The following is a 27,866-nucleotide window of genomic DNA, read 5'->3' on the forward strand; positions in this document are numbered from 1 at the left end:
GCGGACAGTTGCCATTGCAGAGCAAATGGGAAAATGTAGTGTTTTTATAATGAAATTCCTTTTATGCTACTTTCATTCCAAGCTATTTATGAACACACAATTATCTTTCTGATCTTTTTTTGTTTAAATCGTCTTTAAAAAAAAAAAAAAGATCTCGGATGTGGTCAATCATAAACACCGTCAAACAAAAACCCAAAGTTCACTCTCTTGAAAGAGAGATTATCGAGGAAAGAAGGGGAATGTGGGAAAAGTGTTATAAAATCTAAAATCTTTCAAGATAATATTAATAGCAATAATTTATTTTTTTCTGCAGCGGCATCAAGGGACAAACAGGTCTTGAAGTGCCAATCATCAGCAAGCAATAATGACAAATAATCATAAACAACAACAAAAGAAATAGCAATTGAAATAATCATATACAACCAATAAACACAATGTTCTACTTGCAGGTAAAACACACGTCAAAATCAGCAGAGCTCAGTAGCTTTTTAAAACTGGTCCCACAGACCAGTATGAGTCCAGTTCAGTAATATTCCAGTCAGTAACCTCACTACGTTCTGTGCATGTGCGTGCGTGGGTTTTGTCTTTAGGGACATATTTCACAGTTCAATCAGGGCACCCACACCAGCTGAGAGAGTTCATTTGGACACCCGTTAGTTTGGAGGAACACCCGTGGGTGACTCGAAGAACTCAGACTATGTCCACTGTGCAGTGAGAGAAAATCAAGAACGTCCACACGCTGTGGTCTTTGTAAAAGTTGGATACGGATACGAGAGGTTCACACATTCCAAAAAAACACCCAATAAAGTTTTAGAGTCTCTTATATTCAGAATCATAGAAAAAAAAAAAAACATATAATATCCATCGTAATATAAGAAGAACAACACAATAGCTAGGTCATTGAGGAACTGCCAAAGATGCCTCAGCTAGGGAATGCTACTCCATAACTTTCATACATTGACAAAAAAAAAGGAAATCAAAGTGAGAGAGAAAAACAAAAGAGAATATAATTTTAAAATTCTTCAAAACCAGAAAAAAAAAGAAAAGAAAAAAAAAAAAGCAGTGAGCAACGAGGAGCAGGAGAGATTTACTCATGTAGAAGTTCTTGGAGACAGTTTGGAGACTTGAAGATCTCAGGGACCTCGCTGTCCAGTTTGCAGATGACCTTGTAAATGGCCTTTTTCCAGGATGGGTCCACGTCTTTTCCAGCCACGATGGCATTGAAGAACTCTCGTAGTGTGACCTCTGCCACCTCCAGGAAACGATCTGGTACCTTCAAGGACAAAGAAGGAAAACTGTTCAATATACAGTTTGAATAAACAGCTTTATTGTTGTATACAACTTTGTCAAGTTTGGCCAATAAATAAAAGCATACTGTCAAAGTATTCATAACTTTTCAAATAAATTGTTGGCATTTAATCACAACTCAACGTTCTCGTTATTATCCACATCCAGTAACTGCTTCCATTGACGCTGACTGACATTTACGCTCACTTCTTGAAAATTCTCAGATTTCTTGCACTTCTCAACGTGGCGAGCGTTACTCGTTTATGAGACCCACTGTAAATCTGTGAGCAAACAAAGGAGCTGAACACACTGAAGGGTGCTGGCGAAAAAGGAAGTACTAAATGCTTTGGGAATGAAGAGACACGCTGCCTCTTTAGTGTCCCTGACAGCAGCACTCACCGACACCATGGAGATGATTAGTCTGGCAAAGATCTGTGACACCTTCCCCTAAGCCAACTCTTTCTCTCTCTCTCTCTTACACACACGCACGCACACACACACACACACACACACACACAACTTTAGATGAAGTGAGCGCACACAACAGAGCACACACCTCATTGTGCCAAGGAGATGACACTTCCTGTACTGTGACAAAGATCTCCATAATACTTACCACACACACACACTAGCAACCCGTGTTTGGTCTCTTTCCTTGACACAAAGCTCTGGTGCAGTTCAGCCTTCAGGGGTCGCCTGCTAGGATAATGCTGACTGCCTCCTAGCCCACCTCCATGGATGCAAGCACACACAAACACATTGTCTCTCATTCACTCCTCACACACACACACACACTCCTGCACGACAGCCGCTTGCCCAAATGCCTGACAGTGCGCACTCTGCTCCTCTCCTCCAGTGTCCTGCAGATACTCATCAGGAGTGTCAGGACACAGGAAGGTGAGCGTCCATTGGAACACACGCTCACACATAAATGGACGTGCACTTACAACTCACAATCAAGCATCCGCATACGTACACGTATAGTACAGATCTACACACTCTGCTTCCCTTAAGTTGATGAATGGGGGCTCGCGTGCCTGTGTGTCTGCTGCATGCATGTGTTCACTGCTCTATTGAAAAGGTGTGAGAGAAAACAAAACACAGACTAGTACAAATATTGAATTCCAATCTGGTAAGCTCGAGGTGGATATAATTCATTGTTTGGGCTGCTTGTCATTTCTGAAATAGTGACACAATGACCCTTGTGTGAGGGCAGTGTGTGTACGTGTTGTATAGTGTGCAAAGCGTTCCCCAAAGACCTCACTGATGGGTCTTTGCAGTGCCTGAGCTGTTCGATGGAGGGAGTTGTGCATTACTAAGAATATTCCTGCATGGAATTTCTCCTGACGTTTTGACTATAAAAGGACAGCAAAATGCTGACTGCAAGGAGAAAGCAATGTCAAGGAGAAAAGGGTATTGGTATTTCTGATCCTCTTGACTGAGAGAGCAAAAGAGAATGGGAGGGAGAGAGAGATGGTGAGGGAAGGAGGGGCAGAGAAGAGTCTAAGGAGAGGCAAAGCGGACCAACGAGACAGAGGGAGTTATTCCTGTCCCACAAGCATTTGTTTTTGCCAGTACATGTGGATTGTACGTGAGCAGGTTTTATCCTGACCAGAAGGGAGCCTGAACTGATTGCTTGCCCCCTCTCTTGTCCCTTGTTGTCTCCCTCCATCATTCACCCCACCTCCTCATCTTCATCTTTTTCTCTCTTCGGCTCTCTAGGGTCAGCTGTTGGGTCTTTGTTCCAAAGGCATTGTAGGGGATTATCCTGTGTGGCCGTTCATTCGCCCGGTTGTCCAGTAAATGGGGCCAATCGCATGGCTGACAATCCTTCATACATATTTCATAGGGCTTTTTAACAACTTCTCAGCAGAGCCCAAAATTAAAAGACAGATGTACTTGTGGGGGGGTGGAGGCACTAAAAGGATAGTGAGCCGGAGTCAAATGCATGTGTATGTGTGTGTGGCAGGGGCCTCAATAAGTGTAGGGAGTGATGCCTCAATGAGGCAACTGCGGTGACCAAGTATGCACAAGGCAACATTTTTACTTTACTGTTCAATCTCTACAACAGACTGTGTGTAAAAAAATCCTGTGAAAAGAGATATTACCATTGGTCTAACATTGTGTGCTATAGTCCAAAAAGAGGAAGACATAGAAAAGGCAAAGCACCATAAGCTGCATTTTCACAACCTTTTGGGTTGTGTTGGATGTTGGGTTAATCTATAATAGGAAGGATGATCAAAAAAGGTAAAGAATAATGATTTAAAAAAAGGGCAATGATAGGAATGAGGCAGAAAATCTGTATTTTCCCCCTTTTCTCAACCTTCATTCTCTCCACCTCTCTCTCCTGTGACAGGTTGCTTTGAGACAAAAGGATAAGCTCTTTTTTAGAGAGAGGGAATCGGATTTCCTGCTTTTTGATGAGATAATAAAATATGAGCGCGGACAATAGGAGTCTGTGAACGGCTTGCTGGAAGCTATTCACTTCAGAGGCAGCCCCCCGTCTTAAGACTGCTTAGACAAACGTTTAAAATAGGTAGCCAGGAGCCTAAGCTCTTCCCACAAGCTACTGTTACACACTACGTGCACGTGTATTCAAAGGTATAGTGTGTGTGTGTGTGTGTGTGTGTGTGTGTGTGTGTGTGTGTGTGTGTGTGTGTGTGTGTGTCTTTACAAGGTGCTCTGTGAAGCCTGAGAAATCACTTCTCTCCCTGTAACTCAGGGTTGCCTGTTTGTTTGACCAACAGGTTTTTCTCGGTTGCTTTTGGGAACTGTCTATTTGCATGGTGTTAGCCAAACAAGACAAGACCCTGGAAGATAAGAGTGTGTGTGCATGTGTGTGTGTACTGTTACCTTGAAGGATAATATGCAGGGACACAGCATTAGCACTAACACAGCATGGGAAAACCAATAACTCCCCCGTATTTCTGTCATCGCACCTTTAAGTATGTGCCAAAATAAATCAGTATGGTAATAATACATGTTGTAGGTCTAAATGATCTTTTAACGACACGGTTTCTTGGATATTGACATCTCCTTTCAAAGACATAGTTTAAAAACAAAGCTGAAGTGTGGAATTCTGTGACATTTCAATGAAGCAAGCCAGAGCTTTCCGAACCTCAAACACACACTCACACGGACCCCCGTTCCTCACATATCTGCAACAATCAATAATCTACAAAGGCCTTGATAAGTCCTTGGCCCACACTGTCACTTTAAGCAAACACAACCCATGTCCTCTCTTCCTACCCCCTCCAAACTTGTCCCCAACCCCCTCTTCCACTGATAAGCCCGTGCCATGTCTGAAGGCTCTCACCATTTCAGCAGCTCAAGAAAAGAAAAAAAAAACAGCTCTTTCTTAAATTGTTCTTTTATGAAGAGATACGATTTAGTATCCCCTTATTAGGGCACTTGATAACACCTCAAAGCTTTCTTTCCTGAAATTCTTAGCTCCGAGGTGACAGTTGGGATGGGAAAAGGTCCTCAAAGCTGAGCAAACACAAGCTACCCTCACTCCACTGATAGCCTTGAAAACATGGAGCCTTGAGGGGCTGCTGTACATAAGCGTGTGTGTGTGTGTGTGTGTGTGTGGGGACATAAGCGTCACATGGGCTTTTCTCAAGGTGCACCTCCAGCAAGGAGTCAAGGATAGGACATGGTCAATAACACTAATGAACGCTGACCTGCTATTCCGTTTGTGCCCGGACGCCCGAACCCATAAACAAACACTAAAGAAATGTTAAAAACAAACTCAGGGCATTTTTAGAAATCTTCACTGTTTTTTTGTTGTATTTTGGTCTGATGATCAATTTTTGGTAAGACTCCAACAAAAATATCAACACCTACACGAAAAAAACAACAGGGAACCCCCAGAGTTTACCACTCTTCCCTTCTTTAAAATTCAAACATTCATGGCTTCAGATTATATGGCGGATCAAGAAACCAATCAAAACGTAGGGGGTGGGGAGGTCACAGATCGCTGTAACCGGGCCTCTGGAGGTCAGGAAGTCAGCCCGGCACAGAGCGGCTGAACGTGCAGGAGGTAAAAGGGAAAGAAAGGAGCGAGGGAGTCTGGAAGATAGGAGCAGGACATCTGGAGAGGAGGAGAAAAAGGGGGAGAAGGGAGGCACGGAATAGATTGGTGAAAGGAAGGAGGGTGTGGGTGGCTGCGCAAATAATAAAGGATAGAGAGCAAGACGCTGAAGGGACGATGCAAGATGGATGGAGGGAAGGAGATGGGATGGAAAGGAAATTGAGTATACAGGAAGGTGGGAGAAGAAAGGAAAGGAAAAAAAAATAATAAACTGCAGATTGGATTGAAGGTGGGAGAGTTTGGCATCTGTGTGTGTGTGTGTGTGTGTGTGTGCGCGTGTGCGTTTGTTGTGACACTTCTGCATCTCTGATGCACGCCTTGGTCATTTTGGCATGAGTCCCTTTGCCACGCTTCATTAGTCACTCTGTCTCTCTCTACACACACACACACACACACACACACACACACACTGAGACCAAAATGGACCAGGAATAATGACATAATCAGCAGCTGTGCCACAAAGCAAGCTGCCCCTCACAAGGTGACCAGGAACAGGAGGAGGGGAAGAAAGAGGGAGGAGATGAGAGAAGAAGGGGGAAGAGTAAGTGCAAGTGCGTGTGTGTTTGCGCGTGTGTGTGAGAGAGAGAGTGAGCTACAGCAGGTGAGCTCATGAGCAAGTGGACCAGGTAGGTTTTTTTTTTTTTTTTTTTTTTATCTTATTAAAAGTAATTCCTTACTGCTTCAGTGGCCCCAAGCTTCACACCCACAGTTCTCGTACTATTTAATCAACACACTGTATAAACCTTTATAACTCCCACACATGTACAAACACACAACCCCTCCACACAGTGAAGAAAGGATCCATCAAGCTACTTCAAATAGACTTTCTTTAGTAGCCGCGGGCTAATCACGGTGTTCAAAATCACACACTCCCTTGTTTTCTTTCTTCAAATCTTCAGTCTAAGAAAATTGAAAAGCCACGGGACAGACTGGAAACGATACTCATTCCACCCCAAGGCAAAGTAAATGTCGGCGGTAGTAGACTTAGGCTTGTAAGGATGTTTACTTACGCCGAGGAGGTAACGTTTTCACCGGTGTTTGTCCGTCCGTACGTCTGTTAATGTGGATGTTTGTTCGCATGATATCTCAAAAAGTTCTGAATTTTTTTTAAATTAAATTTGGTGAGTTGAGAGACAATGTTAAAAGGAGTTTGGAAATGTTCCGGAATGTACTGTAAATACAGTACCCACAAAAATCTTTGAGAAAGGATATTTCTTGGCGGAGGTTTGCGCTAAATAAAAAATAAACATTTGTCTTTACCAGCCGTAGTGTTAAATTTAACAGCAAATTTTAATTTAGTTTTAGTTATAGTCTTGATTAAAGTGCAACATACTGTAGTTTAGGACTATTTCCTTTCTAGCCGAGTTTTAATCAACTAAATGACTATAGGATTTTAGCCGACATCTGTTACATATTTAGTTGACTAAAATATAAAGCGAAAAGTGCATTTATTTTACCATGTATCTACCTGATATTGGTTGGTATTAATGTTTGTAAATAAATGATGTCATCAATGTGCAAGACCACTTCCTAATGGATCATTTACCAGCTTGTCCCGCCTTCCAAGCCACAAAAGTTGTTTGGATACGTACAAAAAGATTAGAATTAGTTCCGGTTGCATTTCGGCCAATGTGAACATTATAGTTTTGTTTTTATTAGGTATCAAAAAATATCAATATATTTTATATCGTTTTGATTCTTCTTAATTAGTCAGTGTTGTTATTGTCACTTAAGAAAAAGTCGGAAAAAACTATGACGAAAATCTCGTCAGTCCATCTATTTTTTTACTCTTAGTGATATTTTGTCTTACAGCCACACACAACCCCACCCGAGACCTAAATGACACAAATGTTCAACCACATTTAAATTTTAAAGGTTCCCCTTTCAGTGATCAGTCGAAACTTTAACGCTGCCTGTGGCAGGCCTTCACACAAAACAACACACATCTTCCTTTTTGTCTTACAGAACCAACATTTAAGTGGGATAAATGGATAGGCACAGCTGGGAATTCATTGCAAGAAGATCGTAAAAGGACAAAAGATAGCAAAAGAAGATGATGCAGACATGGATGGGAGAAGAGGGACGAGAGGAGGTGAGTGTGTGTGAGCTGTTGACACAAACCCCACTGGCAATTTCTATTGTATTGGTTGTATTTTTGGCAGGACTGAACCTAAATCTATATTGCCAGCTTTTCATCTCTTTCCTTCTATCTTCTGCCTTTATGTGTCTTCAAGCGCTCTTCAAAGAGAACCCTAGAGCCCTTCTGTGGAAGCACCACACCTGTTTCCAATTGTGTGTGTGTGTGTTTTTGTTTGTGTGTTTCTGTTTTTATGTTTATACATCTTTATATCCTGTCTTTTTCCGGTGCATTTTATGCAAGGAAACGGGATCTTTTCACCTCATTCATTGGGGTCAGGCATCGGTGACAACCTGCTCCTAACACACACAAGTGCACACACACACACAGGAGTAGAAATGAAGGAGAGCGCAGCAGCAGGAGGAGGAGAAAACAGACATTAGCCTCTCTTGGTGGAGAACAAATGGAGCCCCGAGAGGGACGTGAAGAGGAGGAACGAGGGAGTGAGGGGGGAAGGAGAGGTGAAGCACACAATGCCATGGGGCATGGCGGTTGGACAGACAGCATCTGCTCTCGGCTCTCTGTGGCACTGGTAATGGATGGAGGGATGGAGAGACGCAGAGAGCATTTGGGAAGAAGGAAGACAAAATGTATGCGATGATGGAAGAACTTTGTCCAAAGTCAGGAAAAGAAGAACATAGCTTTAAGACGGACGACCACTGTAAATAAAAGTTAATGTTTACGATTGATGATGTAAACACCAGATCGTGTCCATAGTTTGTTTTATCTAATCCCATGGAAGGATGACAGACGGATGGACGTACAAAAGAGGAAGAGCCACAAAAGCAGTGACACATCTTTGCTGTAAGAGAAAGAGCAGCTGATAAGGGAGGACACACGATACGCCCAGACGAAGCGAGGTTCCTCCCTCTCTTGAAGAGATCATAGGCACTTCCTCTTTAAAGGCTGAGGTGTGTGTGTGTGTGTGTGTGTGTGTACGTAAAAGTGTGTGCCCTCTGTGGGAGGAGTGATCACTGACAGAGAAAACTTGGCCTGGTCGGATCTTATGGAAATCTGAGAGTTTCCCAGAGCCATCATAAAACTGCCTCTTTATGAGTCCGTATCTCCCTCTTGTTCTCACCCCCACTCCCCACACTCTCTGTTTCTACCCCATTACCAGGTCACACACATTCCTGTCTTATGAAAGATGATGTGTGTTGTCATTGGGGGTTCAAAGACTGACAGAGTAAAAAGAAAAGGACACTAAGTGAAAATTTCCACTTGAGTCCTGACATGAAAGCACTTTTCCCTCAAAGTCAAGGCTTTGGGAGGTTGGATGTGTTTCGGAAGACTTTGATGGCAATGGACAGAGCAAATGAGAAGTGAAGAAGACAGGGGATCAGGAGGGGGGCTGAGAAGAGAGAAAAGTGAAGCTGGGGTCTAGGTAATTAACGGCAAGCTCTTTAATTACTGCTGCTGTTCATTGTGCCAGAAGGAATGTGACAATTATGACATTAAAACTTCCTAATGGGGGAAGAGGAGGAGGGCGTGGGGGATAACGGAAGACATGCAAAGAAGAGGATGAAAGAATGAAAGGAAGGAGGGAAGAGGAGCAAGAGAGAAAGACGAGAAGGAATGAGGGAGGAGGAATATGAAAGGAAAAGGGGGCGAAACAATCGCCACAAAAGAGAAGCTGGGAGGGAGATGGGAGCGTATTAGGCCGGCACAGTGACAGAGCAGATTAGCATCAAACAAGAAAGGGCCACAGACGTGTGTTTGTGCGCGCGTCTGTGCGTGTGAGTCTGTGTGTGTTTGTGAGATCGTTGAAACAGAGGACATATTCATTCCAAAGACGCCACCAAGGTGGACGGAACTTTGATGATGCAGAATCTGGCAAAGGGAAAAGTTTGTGTGTGTGTGTGTGTGTGTGTGGTGCTCTTGCTGAATCTGCGTAGGCTCTTGTTTCAAGTGGTGGTGCAGGCAGGTGGGGAGGAAGAAGAAGAGGACAGTGAGGAGGTGGTGCTGGTGGAGAAAGGGAAGAGATTCACAGAAAATGGCCCTGGGGGCATCCTGATACATATCCAGTACATTTCCATCCCCACATTACCTCTATGACTCAAACACACACACACACACACACACACACACACACCAAAAACAACAAACCTGTTGGCGCACGTGTGTAACACACACAAACACATTATTCCCACGCAAACATCGAACACCAAAACACACACAACCTACATACCCGGACTCACATATGATCACACAGAAATAACCCACCCACGCACAAACACACAGACGCACACACACATCCAACACTTGCACACAGTCTTCGTGCTCACTAAGGCGGTTGGTCTGTCAGGGGGGTTACAATTTGCATGGCTGGGCAAATTTTCCTTCTGCTAAACTCTAATCAGCTCCCGTACCTCTCAGACACCTGCCCAGCGAAAAAACCTTAATATGCAAAACCCCTTCCCTCCCTTCACCACCGCTGCATCTCCTCGGCCAACAGAAGACTTATTCACCTGGCCTCTCTCACTCCTCTTCCTCTTTGTGTGCCGTCTTGCAAATTATTACATTTATGTATGCAAATACACTGTTTCCCTTAAAGCCAGGCTTAGTGGTAACTTCCTGGTGCCATGGGAAGAATGAAAGTCTTGTCCAAAGTGTCATGGCAAACTTAACATTTTTTTTTAGATATATTTGAGATGTATTTGTGAGAGATCTATGGTTAAATAAAAAAATGTTTTAACTTTTTATTTTTACCTCTGCCAATGTGTTTGTCTGCTTGTCTGTTAGCGGGATTACGTCAGAAATACTTAACAGATTTTGACAATATTTTAACCAAAGGCAAACCTTACATCATGGAAGATTCCATTAAATCTTGGAGGGGATCTGGATCAATACACTGATTCTAAATCAGTTCCAAAAATCCCTCATCATTGGCAAAAGTTTAGAACTTCATGTCCCAGTTCGTAACTAACCAATCCTTATGAAATTTGACTTAGTTATGTCAGGTTGATTCATTCAATTATTTAGATCGCATCTGGATTGCACATTTTATCGAGATTTATTTTTTCAAAATGAGGGCCAACACATTTGAACCTATTGTTGTTCAAGGCCATAGAAATTGTTTCCAAGCCTTTATATTGTGAATGATCATGGTACTAGATAACTGCCAATATCTGGCAAAGAGGATATTTGACCCAGTGCTCTTGTTTTAAATTTAAGAATACAATTAAAGCTTCCATGGTTGAGTGTTGTTATTTTTGTATTATTCAAGACAAAAAACCTTGAACTTCAAGATCTAACAGTATAGCATAAAAAGCCAAACCTTGTGCGAACATTTTGGTTCAAACTTCTCCTTATCTTGATGGCACGATAGAGAAAGTTATACATACTGCTTGAATCATGCTTCTCTTAGATAATGGACTTTTTTCTCAATTTGAGAACTCCCGTACATGAACGTTTCTTCCCGTCAAAGGCTTTCAAAGCCTCACCCAACAGAGTGAAGTGTGTCTAAGTTCACCTGTGGGTGTCTGTGGGTAAACATGGAGGAGCCCCAGTGGACAAATAATGACAGACTGAAAGAAGCACAGAGAGGTAGTGAAGCACTACACGAGCACTTGCTAAACTCCCACTGCTTGCAAGGGCACTTCGCTCTTGCACGTCATCGCTCTTTCTCCCCCAGCTCTCCTTCTACCCTCCTTTCTTCTCTTTCCATACTCCCCCTCAAATCCTTTTTTCCTGCCCCCCTCCCTTCATCACTTTCTCCTTTGTCTCCCAGCTCTCAACCTCCATCCACTATCTATCCATCTCCCTTTTCCCCCTTTCCAACCTTCTCCCCCTCTTTCTCTCCCCTTCCTCTCACTAAAACAGTAGGACGCTTAACCTTGATAACAGTGAGATCCCCCCCTCAAAGTGACACACACACACACACACACACACACACACACACACACACACACACACACACACACACACACACACACACAGGAACAAATACACACATTGAAGAAGTGCTTTGCCAGCATGCCAGACCGGTCCAAGGGACGGCTGTACCCTTCGAGGTGAACAGGACACTGGGAAATGCAGCAGCAACAAAACACTCTCTGACACACACACACACACACACACACACACACACACACACACACACACACACACACACACACACACACACACACACACACACACACACACACACACACACACACACACACACACACACACACACACACACACACACACACACACACACACACACACACACTTCCTTCTCAACACAGGCTTTTTTGAAGGTCTTTTATCAGCTGACATTGAGAGTACTGGCGATCTCCGGAAACATTTTACAGAGAGACACACACACACACACACACACACACACACACACACACACACACACACACACACACACACACACGCACACACGCACACACGCACACACGCACACACACACTCTGATGGAAAAAGGAGAAGTGTGAAAAATAAAAGGTGAAGTTGCCTGCTGAGAATTTATGATTACAATGGATGCACATAAAGATTGGTGATAAAAAATGAGGATGGGGAAGTATACGGTGTACACACACACACCATGTTCACATTTTTCAAAGGTTGCACTTCATAGAAACTCCATTTAGGGATTACGTATGTGCATTTGCATTTGTTGTTATTCTGCAGTAGAAAATTTACCTGTGTCTAATATCTGTTGGTCTTTTGACATTTGAGTGCACAAAAAATATCATTAACAAAATGAAGTTTGTGTAGCATAATGTGCGTAAGTATTAGATGTCACTTCCTCCTCAACGCTTGTTCCAATACATGTGTCAAACTCAAGGCACGGGGGCCAAATCCGGCACTTGAGAGCATCCCATTTGGGCAGAAGACAGTAAAAATGATAGAAAAAACATACATTTTTGTGTAAATTACCAAATAATTCAGTTGTAGATATCTCAAACTCACAATTTCAATGACATTCCACAATATTTTTAGAAGCTTGAAATTTTCCCACACTTACATCAATTGAATGCAATAAGGTATAAATAAAATCAATCTCACAAATAATTCCACTAAATTACACAAAAATTGGTTACAAAGTCAATCATTTTTGATGTGAAGATACAGCAGGGACTGATATTGAAAGCTAGAGCACAATAATTGTAAAATTGCTATTTTCCTCCGACCTAAAATCTGTGGCCCACTTGAGGTCAAACTGGTCTGTATTTGGCCCCTGAACTAAAATGAGTTTGACACCCCTGTTCTAATACATGTCTCTGCACAACTGACAATGTCAATACTTTCTATTTATGACGTTCATTCTCAAAGGTAATATTTATATTTTCACATTGTCACAAGACATAAAAAGACCATTGAAACTCAAAGTTTCAAAATGCACTTGTCTATAGACCATTTAGCTTTATACCACACCAACACATCTTAATGAGTTCCTAACATTTATTGTACAATGAATGTCTGAAAAGTATCAGTGTTTACCTCAAAGTCGTTGGCCTTGTTGTAGTGCATGTTTAGTGCCCGGAAGAGCTCGCTGTCACGGCTCACACTCAGCTCCTCGACTCCGGTGATGCCATCGTTGATGGACTGGCGGGCAAACTTCTCCATCTGGATGTAGTAGAACTCCCTAAAGTTACTGAACCACTTGATGAGCTGGGAGGTTATGCAGCGGTTAAACTGGAATCAGAAGAGTTAGAAGATGTAGTCAGTTAGCGTCAATATGGAGGCTTGAATCATACAATATATAATGAAGAGATAAACTGTCATGTCTACACCTTGGTAAACCACAAGAATGAGAAGGGAAAAACATGCTAGGCTGTCATTTCAAATCAAGGAACTGAAGAGTGAGCAAAGAAGACAGCTTGTAGAGGGAGGAGAAAATAATAGAGATATTAAGCAAGACAGCAAGAAAAGGGGGGGATTATGTGTGTGGTTCATCTTCCCCACTGGGAGCAGACCGCCCCCTATCATAACCCTGGTGTGGAATAGAGGGGGTGAGGCCGCAAACACATAATTGACCAGAAAAACGATTAAGTCATCATCTGAAGCTCCCTTGCCCGCAGGGGGCTCAAACATGTACTTAACCCCGTTCACCAATTACACCCTGATTCTCCTCCCGTCTCCGCACCTCCCACATGGAGAGAAAAGAAAAAGAGCAAGAAAAGGGAAAGAGGAATAGATGGAGGAGGCTTGGGCTATCTGATCTGTTCTGCTTGGCTGCTTTCAATGGGGTGAAGGAAACCCTATTGACAGGTTTTTTCTCTTTCTTCGCCCAGTTTGAGCAGCACAAACATCAAAACAAAAGTCTAGATATTCAGACCAGTCTAGGTTGTTGGAAGTCACCTGCTTCGCTTTTATTTCAATCTTCAGGATTAGAAATAATAGTAATATAAGGGGAATGATAAATAAGTATGAAACCTCCTTAACTATCAATGTCACACTCCTGTTTTTCTCTCTCTCCATCTATTTCTCTCTCACACACACACACACTGGTCCCTCCCCTCTGCTTTTTCTGTGGTGCTGGAAGAATGGAAGGACAAAACGCTACTAAACGCTTAGCGGGCTCCTTGCTGGGGAGGCAGAGGGGTTTTGACATGGAGATTAAACCCTGACTATTGTTTGGAAAACACAGTCACACACACTCGCCGTAATTTGGGAAGCAGTCAAACACATGCAAACACATTAAGATTGGAGGGTGAAGTAAGAAAGAAAAAAAAAAGAAGAATGATCTGGAATGTTCAGTAGATGACATCATGGTATAGTGGAAAAGAAAACGTCTGCTTGACATTGTTTTGGCAGGAGTTTGGGGGGGGGGTGTCGGGGGAGAGGAGGGGTGGCACGGTGTCTGTCCTAAAGTTGCATGGTGAGCATAAACGTGGAAAGGCAGGAGGGAGAACGGGAGGGGGAGGAGTGCAGGTCAACGCCGTCGGACAATGGTGTTTCACTGGTGATGGTTGAGAAGGGGGGGCTGGAGGGCTTGGAACGTGAGCAGTCAGCAAGCTGAGGTCGTGACATCGGGTGTCAAACAACCAAACTACTGACACTCACAAATACATCGTCTGGCACAGCTATTCTTAACATACAAAATGTAGCCGGCAGTTTGAATCTGAGCCACAAAAACTTTACTTCACCGTGTGTGTGTCACAAGCTGCGTCTCCATTACCCTTGGAAATGCGCAAAATCTAAATAGCGCAATAAACGCTGGTAATGGAAACACCTGAATTAAAAAATAAACACTCAAATATTGCTAAAAAGTTTTTACGCTTTGATGACGAGGTATTTCAGACGTTTCGATATTGAAATGTGTCGCAAAAGCGCTATGGAAACACTTTTTACGCAAATACACGTCACAGAACATGACGTACCTGGTCAGATGACCATTTCTCTCCGAAAAAACATGGCGTGGTACGTGTCGACAGAAGAGCAGACCGAGACATTTCTTAGCATTATACTGTAACATTTTTACGGCCACATTAGACGTGAAACAACAAAGGAATAGTTAGAGTGTTATAAGGAGGTTTGGAGTGTACGTCTTCCTGCAGCGAAGTCTCGCGTATTGAGATTTCACTACAGTTACGACGCTCCTGCCCAAAACAACGTTCAATAAAAACGCGTTCAAAACGCAATTATACTTTGTCAATATTTAGAAACATGGCTTTTATTTTGCAAAAATTTGTAATGGAAACAGTTACAGTCAAACGCCTATTCCCATGTTCACCGTCTCTACCTGTTGTGTGAGTTCGGCACATTTGTGAGCTGATGCTGATTGTGCAGGTTGATAGTACACTATCTGTGTGTGTATATAAGTCTCTGAGCACTACGGAGATTAAAGTCAGTGAAAGAGTTGCCATCGCTCATGCAAGAGACCTTCGGTGTCACTTCAGCCAAGTGACGAATACATTTGTCACTTTGGACAAAGATTACTTTATTATACTGACAAGCTTAGGAGAAGATATACTGAAGCATGCATAGATGGACTGTGGCTAAATCGCTGCACAGTGCTCAGAAAAAAAAAAACAACAATATTTACTTTATACACGCAGGTAAAAGGTACTAAATTAAATTGCATCTGCGTTGTGTGCCCTCCACACTATATGAGATTTGATTTGGGCATGTTCCCCCGTGGCTTCTAGCAGTCTTGGCTCATTAAGTAGCTGGTGGGGGGACAGAGACCCCCTGATAGCAGCTAAGGACAACCGTGTTGAGTGTAAAAGAAGGGAATCGGTTCAAAGGAGCACATCACTGCAGCTCCTTAATCAGAGCTGGCAGGGGTCAGCCAGCACAGACATGAGAGGCTGTGTGTGTGTGTGTGTGTGTGTGTGTGTGTGTGTGTGTGTGTGTGTGTGTGAGACTGAGGGACAGATGAGAGCGAGACGGTAAAAGCGTGTTTCTCACACTCAAGAGCCTGTGAAAGGTCAGTGCTTAGTGCTAACAGCACAAGATAGAAAGTGGTGACCACACACACACACACACACATCCTGCACAGTAACACGCTTAAGATCCGAATCGGAAAACACTAAAATATTTCCTGTCTGAACTCCGTTATCGCTTACCATTTGTCTCAAACTCTACGCACTAAAACTTATGTTGAAAGAAACTAATTTTGCGTGTATTTTTGAGGGGTTACATCTTTCTCAGCGGTCAACAGTGAAGCAGATGACCTCAGATTGTTAAACTTTGCCCAGATGACAGGAGAAGAGAGGAAAAAAATCCAAAACAAAAAACAGAAACCTACGTAGGCCTCTCTCAATCACCTCTCTCTCCCTCTCTCTCTCTCGTAAGCCCCTTCACAGTCATCAGGGCTTTCCAGCGTTTCCTGTTTTTGCAGAAGTGAATTGTGGGAGATAATCTCTGACTGCCTATTGGCTGACTACACACAAAAAACGCGGCCCTGGAAAGGGGGCTTTTGTCATTGCAGCGACTCAAATCCAGCCACTAGCTTTTCTTTCTCCCTGGCCCCGCCGAGGCACACATGCCACGGCACCAAATCAGCGAAAAAAAAGAAAAAAGAAGGAATGACATATAGAAAAGGGAAGACCCTCATGACCCCCGATCCTCTCACAGCACACGATGAGCCATAAAAATGAGGTCTGCTGCTGCAACGCAGATAAAAAAATGTGTGGTTCTGCTTTGGAACAAATGTAGTAAAAAGTAAATGTCAAACAAGCAGGAATTATCGACAATCCTAAGTATGTCAAGATCTTTTCTTCAAGTTTGAGTATCAAAATCTTAAACTTCTATAACTTGTAAGATTATGTTATTTCTAATATGTTTACTTTGAACTATTCTGGCTTTAAAGTTGTTTTCTACTATTTCTAAGTGTTGCTTTTGTAGGAATTGCACATTTTTCTACCATAACCAGATTGAAACTTTTCCTTTAACCATTTATGCCACAGAACCATTGCTGCTGCCCTTGTAAAAGAATGTTTTTTGATCCTCCTTTTGATTGTTCGTCTATTTCTGTAGACCCCTTTTTAAAATCCTTAAATTATCTTTTTTCTGCTTCTTACACATTCATTTTTAGGTTTTGCTGCTATACTTTCCTCCCAGGCTCATTTAACAGCAGTCATGATCTGAGAATTGAAATTTTCTTCCAATTTTGACTGTTGCATTTTTACTGTTAATTCCTTCATTAATTCATTAATTAGATAATTAATTAATGTGAAAATTCATTTTCCAACCCCTTTTGACTGTTCACCCTGCAAATCATCCATTACGTTTCACTTACTCTGCATATCCTTCAGTCAACTCAGCTCTGCACATTGTAAATTCATCAAGAATTCCAAGAACTTTGGCTGACTTTTTAAAATTAATATAGAATATCTTAAATTAATATATTCAGTAAACTGGTATAACATGCATGCTTCATCAAAACAATAGCCAAAAAAACAATGAGATATCTGGAGCAATGGTAACATACTGCAGCTTTTATAATCCGCACTAGCAATGATATAATGACACATCTGTCAAAACACTTCAAAAACACCAAAAGTCAACGTAAGTCACAATAGTCTTAAAAGAGGCTTAATCGAGGGGAACAACGGCTACAGCGTCCTGAAGTTATTAGGACAACCCACTTCCCACGTTCATTATTTTCTTCACCGTCCAGACGTGATTAATCAAGACCCGATTAGCCTTCAAGACTTTTGTCCAAAGACAGCCACTCGCAAAGAGGCCTGCATCTAATCAGATCGTCTCATTCCCATACATGTCTACTAATTTAGAGCCTAAGTCCATTGTCTTCTAATGAAAACAAAAACAAACGAATGTCATTGGTAATCCCCTTAACTATCTTGACCTTATTTGAGGATCTGATCAAGCGTTTAATGATGGGGCCTCCTCAGTCATCGGGTTAAAACCTTTGTTGATAAGTTTTGCTTTTGTTTTTTTAATTGATGTCCAATTTATAGAATGTTGGCAATTCAAAAGAGAAAACCAACATATATACATGCATAGGTGCCAGCTGACTAAGCTGATCCTTCCCTCCCTTTGGATTTATCCAATGAGAGAACTAGTGAAAGTCATGTGAGTCTTGGTTTTTGATGATGGCATAATTGAAGGGGCAGCTGGGAGGAACGGAAGCTTTAGATGGCCTGAATTTGTCACAATGTTTACCCCTCCGTATGGTCCAGGAGGGGGGCCGTGCACACAAATATGGATCCACAACAACAACACAAACGAACCTGATTGTGTCTACGACGACAACTTTTGTGTTGATGTTTTTTTTTTTTCACAGCTTGGATATTCTAACTCCTCAACTTCTTTCCCTTTAGCACACCTGCTAAAGGGAAAGAACCTTGGTGTTCTGATTGACTCAGATCTTAAATTCAGCAGTCAGATCAAAAACAGCCTTCTACCACCTAAAGAACATCTCCAGAGTGAAAGGTTTAATGACTCAGAAAGATCAGGAGAAATTGCCTTGCCTTGCTAAAATAACCACGCCTTCGTCCCACTCATACAGTGTAACATTTTAAAGTAGCTAAGTTAAGCTAGTTAAGATAGAAAAAGACAAAGGATAAAGAAGTGTTTCAGCTCACCTTGACATCAGAGAAGAACATCTTGAGCATGTTGGAGCTCGGGTAGCGTGTATAGAAAAACATGAGCTTGGCCTTCTTTAGATGATTGGGAGAGAGGCCTTCTTGGATCTGAAAATAACTGTCATTAAGGATATCAACAGTTGTTTGAAAATCATTGACAACTTCTGGTGGTTCAAGCAAACTTGAGCACAAATATGGAATTGATACCTCACAGCAGTCTTGCCGAGATCTAACCTTTCTGATGATTAATAGCCAAATTTCTTCTGTAGGCATGAATGCAGGGGCTCTGCAGGGGGTGTTAAAGACAGTGCATCCAAGCAAAATCATTTGCTTGCAATTAGCATCGTCCGTATCAGGTGTGAGTGTGTCACGCTTAATAAAACACTGCTGTCAATACCTTTACGCAAGGAGCTCATTTCACAGTCAAAGCAAGCAAACGCCTTTGCCTACACCCTGTGCTAACCTCCACTCAAAAAAAAGGAAGAAGGAAAAGAGAAGACATTTGCATATCACAGACAAAGACAGCAGTTAACGCCAGTGACAGGCAAGAAGGCCTAATGGCTTGGCGACAACACATGCCAAGCCTGAATATGACTGTCTGATGTTGGCTATCAAACCTGTGACAAAATAAGGGCTAGGAAACAATTCTAAACAATGGCTTCCAGCAACCAAACACCCTACTCACACTCATGTAGAGCTTCCTCAAATATACAGTACATGTCAAAGGCCTTGTCTTCTTAATGGATGTTCTGGATTGAACATCCAGAGAGGGAGATGGGCTTTTGGGGGCACCTTGAGGGATAGCACGGCTCCAGTCCTCAATTACATCCCCCTCCTCCTCCTTCTGCTCCACCCCTACCCCCCAGCCTATGGCCACTGCCAACCCCTTGGAGGAGCAAAAAAAGGAGGAGAAGAGGGGCTCCGAAGCTTTGGACTCCAGTGATGGGAAGGCTGAAACACATCTGCGCCACAAAACGGCCCAAGCCATTTCCATGGTGAATTAACAGCCGTATAATGCATCTGATAATATCAATCTGGAGGATAAGACGTTGAAATAGGAACAGGGATGGGGGGCTGTGTGTGTGGTACAACATAAGGCTGTTTTAACAACAACTTAACACCGAAGATACAACCTTAAGTAATCCTACAGACTGTTTACACACGAGTGGAGAAAATTCATTGGTAGACATTATTTACGATGTTCTAGGGTGGCTGTGATCATTAAAATCAGTCAAGTGTCCAGATGTAGCTGTAACCATAGAGTGAGAAAAAAAGGCATCAGCTGCTAGATTGGATTGCCCTTGGCCTCAGGGTTACACAGCAAAGCCAGCAAATGCTGAACCATGCTGCGTTGGCTCCTTCAAGACCGCGTCTACTTTGTCTGATTTAGTAAGAGGGAGTGGGTGAGGGAGAGCTGGTTGTATATGCAGCGAGGGTCTTGTGGGGGAAACCCTGGCAGATCGGTGTTACTCTGTCAGGCCTGGCCAAAAGAGCAGCACTTCACTTCCCATACCACACCATCTGCTGCAAGAGGAGGGGATACAATGGACCCTCAGAGTGAGCAAGGGAGAGGGAGACACAAAACAGTTCACCTAATCTGTGAGAAAAGATAGTTTGTTCTGTAAAGGCTTTGCATGTAAACAGGGAATGGTCTGTTTTTAAATGTCAGCTAGGATTAACACATATTTACTCTGAGTGGAAAGTAAAAATATGATTTCCAAAAAAAGTGTTTTAGCTCGACTGTCATTAAAAAATCAATATCACCTCCCTATAGCCACCAATTAGGAAGCTTCAAATTTCCAAATTACACATTTTCATCTCCAATTCACTCACAGCTTGCAAATGTAATTGTGATTGGACTTAGGGGTGGCGTGTAAGGCTATTATTTTTGTCATGATGGTGCACTTACACCAGCTGGCCCACAGTTTGCCCGCCACATCTGACAAGACATCACCATTTGCCCAAAACCACCCCAAAGCTCAAAGTCACGAGTGGCAAATCGCTGCTCCACCCTCTGATTCCAGGTGTGAGAATAGAATTTGGAAACGGACTGTGAACAAATGAGGAAACTGATAGAAGCCATCTGCTCTACAGGGCTGCTGTGAGGAGGTGAACTTGAGCATACCTCACAAAATGACTGACTTCCTTAGCAACAAAAAATCTGTCAAATTGAATCAAAGATGCCAGCTATGAAAACGTAAACATGCATTAAAAAATAACACTGAGTTATTATTATAGGTTTCCCTATTGTGGTCATCAAACAGTGTATCTCGGAAGATTAAAGCTGCTTCTCCAACATATTTTTATTAAATAAAATCATATATGCTTCATAGATGAATAAATTGAGCACAATTTACTCCAAAAAGAAAGAAAAAAGGTCAAAATGGCAACTTGAAAGTTTGTTTTCATCTCCACTCTAAACACTCAGTTTGTTGACATTTTTGCGCATTGCATTGTGGGATGTGAAGTCGTGGAGACAGGTTCATAAAAGTGTTTTTTTACTTAATCTTAATATCACGGGGCACACCGAGAACAGACAAGAACACAAATGGTGTCAAACAAATCACTGTACTACTTGTCTGGCGATAAAAACAAGAAATTGTGGTAAGAATAAAGTAAAAACACTTTAATGCATCCGTTTATGTGACTCCACATCCCACAATGCAATGTTCGAAAATGTCAACAAATGAGGTGTTTACGGTGGGAATGAAAATTAACTTTCAAGTGGCAATTTTGACCTTTTTTCTTTCTTTTTTGTGTAAATGATATTTGATTTATCAATATACAGTATAAGGCACACACTGTGATTTTCTCTAATAAAATGTTATTTGGGGTTGCAGCTTTAAAGAACGAAATATTTAAAATAAAAGATGTGAAATGAGCTGCCCGTGTCGACACTGTTCTCCCTATTAATTAAGAGGAGTACATTCGTTAATACTCTGAAATTATAAATGTGTCAATGAAAGCCACAGAATGGGGCATATGTGGTTATTGTTTGATTGTTTTCTACTTTCTGTCGGCCTCTGTGTGTCTCTCTCCCTTTACTCTTTTCATCCCTCCATCGGGAGCCGTAGAAGCAAAGGATTATGGATCTCTGGAAAGCGCTCACCCTTGGGTCAGAAGACAAGACAAGGCAAGGTAATGAAAGATAAACAGCTCGCTGCAAACACCTGTTAACGTCCGCTTCAAAGAAAAGACACGCAGGAGGGGGGTTTGTAGGGAGGGAAAACAAAAAAAGAAGTATTTGGCTGCCAAGCAACAGCCAAAGGGCCCCCAGGGCTGTTGACAGATCTTTATGAAATGAAAAAAAAAAAAAAGAGTGAAAAGAAACGACAGTGATTGTGGGCTTTCTAGAACAACGATCGGTGATAAGAAGAAGATAAGAGAAAACACAGGTAATCATAAATACATGTCTTTTCCCGATTCCTAAGGCAAACTCTTTGTGACACACACACACTCACACACACAAGTTGGGGAATTGCACACAGGTGTGTACAAAGTTACCACCAAAGGGTTCCTGTTTGTTACAAATTCACTAAACTAATATGCCAACAACAGGAACAAAGATGTAACATTATTTTCTTAAGGACGTAATGAATGTTAATGACGTGAAGAAAAGGTATTGCCAGGACACGTATGAAACTTTTATAAGTGGCTAAGAGGTGTTGAATACGTCAAGACCAAGGAAGTTTAGCGGTAACAGAGAAGGGACTGAATGTATCTGTTTAAGCTATTAGTACCAAGTCCCCAGGGGATTCAATATGAGCCTCCCTTAGGGGATAGCCTCTTTATCTGCAGGGCATGATTGGGGCACACTGGGGTTAAACTATAAGGCAGGCTATATAACACTATTGTGTGCCAAGTTTCTGGATGTTATCTTCCTTCTTGTTCTTTCACACCATTTTTTTATAAAAAGAATTGGGGCAGTAACTGTCATGGGGAAGCTATCTTCATGAGTAAGTGATATGTGACAAGAAAGCTTTTAAGGCACTTCGGTGAAGAGATGGCAGGAAAGGCTGCATGATGCTGTAGAAAGGAAGAGGTATAAAAATAAATACATGGCAGAACAATAGAGAAAAAGAACATCTGTGGGAGGAAAAGTGATTCATCAACAATTTTAGTTTCTTAAGGCTACTTTCATAAGAACTCAAAAGTAGAATTGTGAACCTGTCTTTACATGAGAAAAGCTGAACTTGACTTTCTTTTGGCTTAAAACTGTATTCACTGATATAAGTTGGGAAGCTTAAGGTTAAACATCAGATTCACTCTAAAAAAAAAAAAAACCCCGTCAGTTAGTCAAATTGAGCCTCAATAAACACAAGCACCTGCGCTATTGGATTTTCAAAGGATACATTGCTGCCTGAGTAGGGAGAGATGTCAGCCATGTCCTGGAGATCACCACACTCGGACTTGATGAGGGACAGGGAGAGTCCTTCCGCTGTGCTGCCAGGGTGTGCAGGTGAACAAGAGCGGTGGTGATGTGCCATGTGGTGGCCTGATGCCATCTTGGTCCTCAGGCTGGTGGTCTCCCTGGACAGGTCCATGGAATCAGGTGAGGAGCGATCTTTGCCACCATAACTGCCTAATGGAGCGCCAAGGGGACTCTGGAATGGGTAACCCATGAGTGGCAGTGGAAAAGGGTGTCTAAATGATGGAGGGCTGAAGCCCATGGAAGCAGAAAGTGAGGAGGGGTGGAGGGCGGGGTGGTGATGACTGCCATGAGCACCTAGAGCTGAAGACTGGTGATGATGCTCACTGGGTGTCTTCCTCACGACCAAGGGCAGGGCTTCTGTTTGGTCATTGGCAGAGCCTGGGATCCCTGACATGTTGGCGAAGTGGTCTAAAGGATTGGGAATGATGACATCACCAAAGCACTCCAACCTCTGGTTGGCGCTGTGGAAGTTTGGGTTGTCTCCATTGACAGTGTTTGGAAACCTTTCAGAAGGTATAGAGAGAGGGGGAAAAGCCTGCGGAGGTGTTGGACGTGGAGGTTTAGCAAACACCTTCACCACAGTGTCCACTACCTGGGTCATAGCTGAATTAAGTTCCTGCTTCAGTGTTTCTGCCAGCTGTTTGCCTTCAGCATGCATAGAGGAACCAGGACCTCCATGTCCTTTGCTCCGGCCCAGCCCTTCTCTTCTTGGCTTCTCTCCGTTTGCTAACAAGGCCTGCTCCTGAAACAGAGCACGCGCCCTATCTAGGAAATGGCGTGGGTCCAGGTCAGACATCTCATTGTCAGAGCGCAATTCGTCCCCACCTCGGTCGTCACCACCATTGACGGATCTATCTGGGCTGTCCTCTGACATGTTTCCTATGTCATTGTGCAGGTCATTGTGCTCTGAGTCATCAGTCGAGTCATAGATCTGGAAAAACTTCTCCTGTAGCTGCCGTAGCTGTTTCTGCATGTCCTCCAGCTGCAGCTTCAGTTGCCGCCTCTCCTCTTGCTTCTGCTCTTTTCTCTGGCACACCAGCTGGGTGAAGCTCTGCTGTTGCTGCTGAGGCAGGCGTTGCTTACGCTTGTTCTCTCGACTGCTGCTGCACACCTCACCCCCCCTCGGGCTGCTGGGGGCCTGCTGCTGAGACTGAGGCGGTGGGCAATCCAACTCCATCTCCCGCTCTCCATCCATTTCATGGTCACGTTCATGACGGGAAGCAGCAGGTACCACCACACTGGGGGAGTGGCTCATACCTCGTATAATGTTCTCTACACGGGCTCGCTTGGCACGCAGGTGTTCATCGTTGAGACGCTCGATGTCAAAGGAAGCCAGGCCAGGAGGACGGCCGAATGGGGACAGGCACTCTTGGGGTGTACTGTCATTGGATGAATTACTGCATGCGTCCTCCTGGGGAGCATCTGAACTTGTATTGGACAGCCCTGAACCAGGAAAGCCAGATTCGCCCCTGTCAACCCTCTCCCCTCTCTCTCCTCCTCCATTTTTAGCTATGTTATTTTTCAGAAGCTGAGAGATGATGGTGGTTCCAGGGAAGGGCATCATGGTGTCCTCATATGAATTGGCCCTCTTCAGCAGTTTTCGAAGGACATTAGACTTTGACTCACTGTCACTGCTAGATAAAACGCCAGGCCCACCATGTGGCTGCACCACAGAGCACTCCATAGAGTCAGTGTCTGATCCGTGGTGGGAATGAGAGCTCAGAGAGTTCATGGCACTAAATATGACTGCTTTGGCGTGGGAAATATTATCAATGGTTGCTGTTGTTGCTGCTGCTGCTGAGGAGGCTGTACTACCAATGGTCCTCTTGACACCGATGTCCACACGTCTTCGTTTGGTTTGTCTGTTCAGGAAGGAGTCGCTGTCATGGTCCGGCATCACGGGCTGCTGCTATTGGGCCATATCCTACACACACAGTCCTCGAGGATCAAATCTTCTGAGTACCTATTGGGTAAAAGGATAAAAAGAAAATGTTGCATTACTTAAAGTCAATAACTGGAGAAACAAATCAGCATCAATGCATGAAAGCTTTAGATAGATCAAAATCTTTGTCACTAGGTTGAAATTTAAATCATCTGATAAACACATGAAACTAAAGGGAAGCAGTCAGCATAGGTTCAGAATTAGGCCTTGGCTAAAAATTCCAGGGCAAAGTCCTACATTTTATCCAGTCCCCTGTTACATGCCGAGCGACACTGAACCAGTTCCCACGGAACACAAAGCTGCATAAAATTATGATAATTACTTAAGTACTTGTCCTCATTTCCATGATGTGCAATGTAAGCCAACATAGAAACAAATAGGAGGAATAAGAACATGTTTAGATAAATAAGCTATGTAGGTGTTTGTTTCAGACAATCTACTCTTTTTTTTATACCTTTGAGTTTTTCTTTCCATTTTATTTTATTTTTTATTTTGTATGTAAGTTCTGTACATATTTTTTTCCCCAAAATGTTAAAAATACGTTATAACTTATAGCTCACTTTTTAATTCCAGCCCTTCATATCTTTCTCAATGGGAGAGGGACACAAAACAAGACACAAAATAGGCCTATTGATTTTGGTGCCAGCGTGAGCTCACTTCTGTGTTTTTTGTTTGTCTTTTCATCTGGCAAGGGCAGTTAATTCTGCTCAAATGAATAGGTCACAAGGGTCAACTCTGGCAAGAAGCAACTTAAAGCGCTTCGACAAAAACCCTAATGCCCCGTGAAAGCAAAACGTTTTGTCAGTACAGGGCTGCTTCAATACTGCTACGTAAGCAGTGGTTGCACAGTTTGAGGGGGTAAAATTCATCCAAACCCAAATGTTTATTTCACTGTGAAAAATAACAATAATAGTAAAGATTTAATGTTTTTGAGAGACGGTGTTATTTTGGGGTTCTAAAAAAAAATTAATAAAAAGGGATTAAATAAGAAAACATTTGGGTTTTACTTCTGATTTTAAAAAGCCAGTTTTAAGAATCAATCAGAAATGATGTAACATGTACAATAAAATACAGTTAAAATTTCAAATGCAAAGAAAAATCTACAAGCAATGATAATGATTATGGGGGACATTTGGTTAGGTGTTGAGATAAACAAACTATGCAGTAAAAAAAAAAAAACAAACAAGACATTTCAACATGAATATCTTCAAAAAATATCTGAATTTTGTTCAAATTTATCAGAATAAACATCATAGTATTTTAAATCAAAAGCCATGAAAAACAAGACGTATCCCTAAAGTGTAAAGTATAGTTTCTTTAAGATATTTTGTGTTCTATTTAAAAGAATTAACACAAATTTACTTCATAATTTAAGTCTTTTAAACACCGAGCTTCACATCTCCACACTGCTCACATGTATAAGTTAAAAAATACTATTGGTTTATTTGATAGAAAAGGGAGAACACAAGTTTGAAAATGATCATTTGCAGAAAAACAAAACTCAAAATTGGCTCAAAACCAATTTTATAAGGGTTTTTTTTTTTTTTTTTTTTTTTTTTACTTTATGTCCTTACGACTTAAGTCAAAATACACATAGCCTGCATATTAGTGGATCTTAACAATGAGCTGGATATGTAGTCACCACCAGCACCTGCCTCCTCTGAGACTGAGCACCTGTCTCTCACCCATGCGCACATACACATTTCCTCTCTCTCTAGAGACACATTAAATACACAGAAGAATATAATTTCAGCCATTCCCCCACCCAACCATTGCACGTGATTCAAACACAACATTTCTAATTTGAATAAAATACTAAATATTTTGGAGTCAACAGTATTAAATATAAATAAGATCTTTGTAAACTAATTAAAAATTATCCTATGACATTTAGGCCTTCATATGTTAAAGTGAAATGTTAGTTTTGTGTATTTGTTTGAATAGAAAGTTGTCTGACCTTTGAAATCTGGAGCTCAACCTCACCTTTTAGCAACTTACTCATCAAAAGTCGCAAATTTACTCTTCTTAAAAAAAATTAAAAAAAATTTAAAAAAGAAAAAGAAAAAGGACCCCACTATGTTCTCACTCTCACTCTAAAGAGACACAAATAGCGCAAATGTCACCATCTGAGAATAAAACTCCCCACAAATGATGTTTGGTTTGTTTATTTTTCTTTCCGCCCACCGTGCGCATGATGCAGGCGAGGCGATAGCGAGAGAGGGAGGTATCCGAGGACAAGGTTACTCACCCTGTGGATGAAGAGGGAGACTGTCCGAAGTCCTGCCGGGGGAAAGGGTGACTGCAGACCGGGACACCGCCGTGAGAACGAGCGCTCAAAGACGGAGACGCTGGAATAAAGTCAGCGAAGCGCGCGAGAGAAAGAAAGAAAAGAGTGGAAAATACAGAAAATTAAAAAAGAGCTCGCGCGCCTCGGCGTCTCTCTCTATCTATCCTCTGTGGTGACTAAAGAGTGAGAGACTTAGAGTATGAGAAGATGAGAGAGAGAGTTGAATGAGAGAGAAAGAGAGAGAGAGAGAGAGAGATAATCTGTGTGCGCTGCGTGCGTCTCCGAGGCGCACTGGATGCTGCGCGGATGCTGGAGCGCTCCTCCGCCACTAAAGATTCACTTTAAGACACGGCTGAAGGAAACAGGAAGACGTGCACGTCACGAGCGGCGTGATGTAACTGTCGCAACCTACCAATAAGAAGCGTCCGTCCATCCCGGACAGCAACGCACTGAACTTGACCAGGGAAACAGGACCCGAGCGCACCCACAGAGAGAGAGAGAGAGAGCGAGAGTGGAAAATAAGGGAAATATCACTTTTACTAAAGCCATTTATTCCCAAATCAGCAACTGAGAGTAAGAACTGATACGCATTTTGACATTACACAACATAAACAGCAAAAGAGCGGGCTAATTATACTATAATGCATAATTTATGCTTTTTTTTTTTTTTTTTTAACCAGAACCTTTAATTTGAGGG

At 42.4% G+C, this 27,866-nt stretch overlaps 1 protein-coding gene across 1 annotated transcript; it reads right to left on the minus strand.

Moving 5' to 3' along the window:
* Nucleotides 1-283: 283 nt before the first annotated feature.
* Nucleotides 284-27,624, minus strand: LOC114457870 (prospero homeobox protein 1-like). Its single transcript, XM_028439991.1, has 5 exons — nt 27,131-27,624; nt 22,861-24,903; nt 18,509-18,616; nt 12,954-13,148; nt 284-1,273 (listed from the first exon to the last, which is right to left on the minus strand). The coding sequence occupies exons 2-5, from the start codon at nt 24,835-24,837 to the stop codon at nt 1,088-1,090; spliced, it is 2,466 nt and encodes an 821-aa protein (XP_028295792.1). The 5' UTR covers nt 24,838-24,903; nt 27,131-27,624; the 3' UTR covers nt 284-1,087.
* Between the last annotated feature and the right edge of the window lie 242 nt (nt 27,625-27,866).

The sequence above is a fragment of the Gouania willdenowi genome, chromosome 24 (genome assembly GCF_900634775.1).
Source record: "Gouania willdenowi chromosome 24, fGouWil2.1, whole genome shotgun sequence".
Classification (NCBI taxonomy): domain Eukaryota; kingdom Metazoa; phylum Chordata; class Actinopteri; order Blenniiformes; family Gobiesocidae; genus Gouania; species Gouania willdenowi.

Coding starts and splice junctions, on each gene's coding strand:
- LOC114457870 (XM_028439991.1), bottom strand. CDS start 24,837: ATGCCGGACCATGACAGCGACTCCTTCCTGAACAGACAAACCAAACGA. Junction 18,617..22,860: donor CTCCCTACTCAGGCAGCAAT/GTATCCTTTGAA, acceptor AGTTATTTTCAG/ATCCAAGAAGGCCTCTCTCC. Junction 1,274..12,953: donor ACAAGGCCAACGACTTTGAG/GTAAACACTGAT, acceptor TTGTCCTTGAAG/GTACCAGATCGTTTCCTGGA.